The 5,000-nt window shown below is 46.0% G+C and overlaps 1 protein-coding gene across 3 annotated transcripts in view; it reads left to right on the plus strand.

Moving 5' to 3' along the window:
• Window positions 1–5,000, plus strand: part of trpm4a (transient receptor potential cation channel, subfamily M, member 4a) — a 54,777-nt gene that overhangs the window by 25,659 nt on the left and 24,118 nt on the right. For all 3 annotated transcript variants that reach the window (XM_058414002.1, XM_058414020.1, XM_058414010.1), the window contains 5 exons: window positions 922–1,099; window positions 1,196–1,376; window positions 1,873–2,036; window positions 2,132–2,309; window positions 3,800–3,864. In XM_058414002.1, coding sequence (XP_058269985.1) covers window positions 922–1,099; window positions 1,196–1,376; window positions 1,873–2,036; window positions 2,132–2,309; window positions 3,800–3,864 — 766 coding nt within the window. The remainder of the gene's footprint in view (window positions 1–921; window positions 1,100–1,195; window positions 1,377–1,872; window positions 2,037–2,131; window positions 2,310–3,799; window positions 3,865–5,000) is intronic.

Genomic DNA, 5,000 nt, shown 5'->3' on the forward strand with positions numbered 1-5,000 from the left:
ACACACACACACACACACACTGAAGTAGAGCTCTACACAAACACACACACACACACACACACACACTGAAGTAGAGCTCTACACAAACACACACACACACACACACACACACTGAAGTAGAGCTCTACACAAACACACACACACACACACTGAAGTAGAGCTCTACACAAACACACACACACACACACACTGAAGTAGAGCTCTACACAAACACACACACACACACACACACACTGAAGTAGAGCTCTACACAAACACACACACACACACACACTGAAGTAGAGCTCTACACAAACACACACACACACACACACACACACACACTGAAGTAGAGCTCTACACAAACACACACACACACACACTGAAGTAGAGCTCTACACAAACACACACACACACACACACACACACTGAAGTAGAGCTCTACACAAACACACACACACACACACACACACACTGAAGTAGAGCTCTACACAAACACACACACACACACACACTGAAGTAGAGCTCTACACAAACACACACACACACACACTGAAGTAGAGCTCTACACAAACACACACACACACACACACTGAAGTAGAGCTCTACACAAACACACACACACACACACACTGAAGTAGAGCTCTACACAAACACACACACACACACACTGAAGTAGAGCTCTACACAAACACACACACACACACACACACACACTGAAGTAGAGTTACACAAATAACAGTGAGACCTGGGTGAGAAAGTGCTCATAAACTTAATAACCTACAGTACACTCATCTATCAGCTTTATTTATTTACAGAAATTTCTTCTCCAGCTCTGTAACTCTCTATCTGTACCCCCCCCCCCATCTGTTTGTCTGTCTCTCTCTCTCTCCCCCATCACTCTGTCTGTCTGTCCCTCCCTCCCTCCCCCTCTCTCTGCAGTAATGGGGATCAGTGTCAGTGTGGTGGTGCTCGTGGTCTTCATGGTTCTGTAGCTACAGGTGATTATTTTGGTTCTGCTATCGTGACTCAGTGGGACTCGTCCAAACACACGTCTGAGTGTCCGACTGATGCGTTCGGGGAGCTGAAGTTTGCTGGCATCTCTCGCAGACACAGTCATGTAGGTATCACACCCTGAGAGAGAGAGACAGACTGAGAGAGACAGACAGAGTGAGAGATAGACAGTCTTGACTGCAGCAGTTTTTCTCCTCCTCAGTTCCTGCGTCTGTCCTGTGACACTCCCTCCTCCATCGTCTACGCCATCCTGACTCAGCACTGGGGTCTGCCGGCTCCCAACCTGGTGGTGTCCATGGTGGGCGGAGCCGGCCAGGAGAAGGTCAAGAGCTGGGTCCGAGATGTGGTGAGACAGGGGCTGGTGCGCGCCGCACAGAGCACAGGTGAGCTTTCACCACTGCATCATCAGCTGTGTTTGTGTGTGTGTGTGTGTGTGTGTGTGTGTGTAGAGCTCTACTTTAGTGTGTGTGTGTGTGTGTGTAGAGCTCTACTTCAGTGTGTGTGTGTGTGTATGTGTGTGTGTGTAACCTCACTATTTAATGTGTATCTGAGGGTGAGCTTGTACACACACTGTTGTTTTTCAGCTGAATTTTTGCCTTTTGTCAGGAAATGTGTGGAATGCCAACACTGATGTTAACAGTGTTAGCAGCTCCGTCTCGTCCGTCAGGTCCATCCAGTTCACGGCGTCACCTTCCTGTCTCACTGTCCACTCCCCTGACCTCTCTGCCCTACACTCTTACAAAACAGGACTGTTTCATTATTTAAGATTATAACAGGAGACAGAGAGCTGCTGAGGTCTGGACTGTGACGGCAAGTACCGATGTTAACTCGAGTGTGTGTGTCTTTGTGTGTGTGTGTGTGTGTGTGTGTGTGTATCAGGTGCCTGGATCATGACAGGTGGGCTGAGCGAGGGCGTGGGTCGCTGTGTCGGCGAGGCAGTGAGGGATCATGGGACTGCGGCCGCATCCCAATCCAAAGTGGTAGCTCTGGGTGTGGCCCCGTGGGGACTGGTGAACAACCGGCAACAACTCATCAATGCAGAGGTGCAGAAATGTTTGAGGCTTAACCACACACACACACACACACATTTAAACCTCTGTAACACGCTAACTGCCCCGTGTCACGCTGGCTCTCTCAGGGCAGCTTCCCAGCCAGGTATTATGTGCAGAACACGTCTCAGGACTCATGTTATCTGGACAGTAATTATCAGGCCTTCCTCCTGGTGGACGATGGAAGCTCTAACCGCCGAGGAGGAGAGATGAGCTTCATCACCAACCTGGAGAAATTCATCTCCCATCAGCGCACTGGGATATGGGGTGAGAGGAACAAAATCCTCAGAAAGTGTGTTTGTGTGTATGTGTGTGTGTGTGTGAGAGAGAGAGAGAGAGAGAGAGAGAGTGTGTGTGTGTGAGAGAGAGAGAGTGTGTGTGTGTGTGTGCAGGAAAAACTGTATCCAGGTCTGATCTGGAGTTTCAGTGAATCGAGACTCAGCTCTAAAGCTCTGCTGTTTAAGTGACAGGAAGTGATCAGACACTGAGGTCAGGGTTCAGACAGGGTGTACTTACTTTATCTCCACCACTGAGATGTTTATTGTATACAGAGGTCAGCACTCCCAGCAGTCTAAACAGTGGACTTTTACACTGAGGTGGATGTGTAAAGGACACACACGCGTCCACACAGATAAAACTCAGGGCTGAAAACATGAACAACAACACAGACATGACCAGTGCAGTGAGGACAGAGACATAAACATGACCAGTGCAGTGAGGACAGAGACATAAACATGACCAGTGCAGTGAGGACAGAGACATAAACATGACCAGTGCAGTGTGGACAGAGACATAAACATGACCAGTGCAGTGTGGACAGAGACATAAACATGACCAGTGCAGTGAGGACAGAGACATAAACATGACCAGTGCAGTGAGGACAGAGACATAAACATGACCAGTGCAGTGTGGACAGAGACATAAACATGACCAGTGCAGTGTGGACAGAGACATAAACATGACCAGTGCAGTGTGGACAGAGACATAAACATGACCAGTAAGCAGATAAAAGTGAAACCAGGAGAACAAGTTGTCTACTTTTCCTTTAATTGGTCACTCAGTGTAAACACTTCCTCTTGGTCAGTTTAGTTGAATGTATGTAGTGTTTACTTTTTCCTGTGATGTAGATGTCCTGTAGAGGATCAGATCCACCCCAATGTGTCCTCTCCCAGGGTATAGGGGTTATAGGGGAATCACAGAGCCGTGTATTAAAGTCTTTTCTCTGGGTTTATTCCGCTTGTGTTCACACTCATGCTGCTGTAATGGGTTCCTCCTGCTCAGAGTGACACAGCAACATGAGCTAAATGTGAACTTCCTTTCATTCTTTCATCAAAAATGTACAATAAACATGAGCTTTAAAAGGGATGAAGAGGAAGGGAGGAACCTCCGGAGATCAGCCTGTGCATGTTCCTCATCCGTCCATCCGGCTGGTCTCCTCCTTCTAAGCGGAAGTGTGAGGAATGTGTGAGATGTTTTATTAACTAAATGATTGGAATGAGGTACAAGTCACATCAGTGTTTACAGAAACATCAGACAAATCTGACTTTTCCATTCCACTCACAGAGCACGAGTGTGTTTATTCAGTTAATGCAGCATTCGGACAGACGTCTGGTCAGTGCTGAATGTGTAAATGTTATACAGAGAAACACACAGATCTGAGGTGAACAGAAGACTCTAGATGTTTGTGTTTTCTGAGGAACGAATGCTTTATGAAGGTTGATCTGTCCTGACCTTACTCTTCTCCTCCTCCTCCTCAGGCAGCGGCAATATCGAGATCCCCGTGTTGTGTATGCTGATCTCTGGGGATGTGACTGTGCTGAAGGTGTGTTATTAAGTCTCATTAAGTGTTATTAAGTTTTATTAAGTGTTTTTACTGCTTTTACTCATCCCTGCTTTAAATTAAACATGTAACTGTAAACAGTGATGAAGAGAATGAATGAAAACAGAATAAAGATTAAGAATGATTCAGAATCAGTATAAATCCAGTCTCAGTGTAAATCCGGTCTCAGTGTAAATCCGGTCTCAGTGTAAATCCGGTCTCAGTGTAAATCCGGTCTTAGTTTAAATCCGGTCTCAGTGTAAATCCGGTCTCAGTGTAAATCCGGTCTTAGTTTAAATCCGGTCTCAGTGTAAATCCGGTCTCAGTTTAAATCCGGTCTCAGTGTAAATCCGGTCTCAGTGTAAATCCGGTCTTAGTTTTAATCCGGTCTCAGTGTAAATCTGGTCTCAGTGTAAATCCGGTCTCAGTGTAAATCCAGTCTTAGTTTAAATCCGGTCTCAGTGTAAATCCGGTCTCAGTGTAAATCCAGTCTTAGTTTAAATCCGGTCTCAGTGTAAATCCGGTCTCAGTGTAAATCCGGTCTCAGTGTAAATCCGGTCTTAGTTTAAATCTGGTCTCAGTGTAAATCCGGTCTCAGTGTAAATCCGGTCTCAGTGTAAATCCAGTCTTAGTTTAAATCCGGTCTCAGTGTAAATCCGGTCTCAGTGTAAATCCGGTCTCAGTGTAAATCCAGTCTTAGTTTTAATCCGGTCTCAGTGTAAATCCGGTCTTAGTTTAAATCTGGTCTCAGTGTAAATCCGGTCTCAGTGTAAATCCAGTCTTAGTTTAAATCCGGTCTCAGTGTAAATCCGGTCTTAGTTTAAATCCGGTCTCAGTGTAAATCCGATCCCATTTTAAAAACATTAATCACTTTATCTGGAGATAGCTTTGATCTGTTGTATGTAGATTTTTACTATTTTAAAAAGGGTTATGTAATGAGGGGGTGGAGTCTGAGGAATGGTTATGCTCTTCCCTCACTGTTCTGGAGGTCTATATCTGTCTCTCTGTCTTTCTCTGTGTCTGTCTCTCTGTCTGTCTCTCTGACTGTCTCTCTCTGTCGCTGCATCTGTCTCTCTGTGTTTCTAAGCGTCTGTCTCTCTGTCTGTCTCTCTGTTGGTCTCTGTGTCTGTCTCTGCCTC

Source organism: Hemibagrus wyckioides, linkage group LG02, assembly GCF_019097595.1.
Source record: "Hemibagrus wyckioides isolate EC202008001 linkage group LG02, SWU_Hwy_1.0, whole genome shotgun sequence".
In the NCBI taxonomy this organism is placed as follows: Eukaryota; Metazoa; Chordata; class Actinopteri; order Siluriformes; family Bagridae; genus Hemibagrus; species Hemibagrus wyckioides.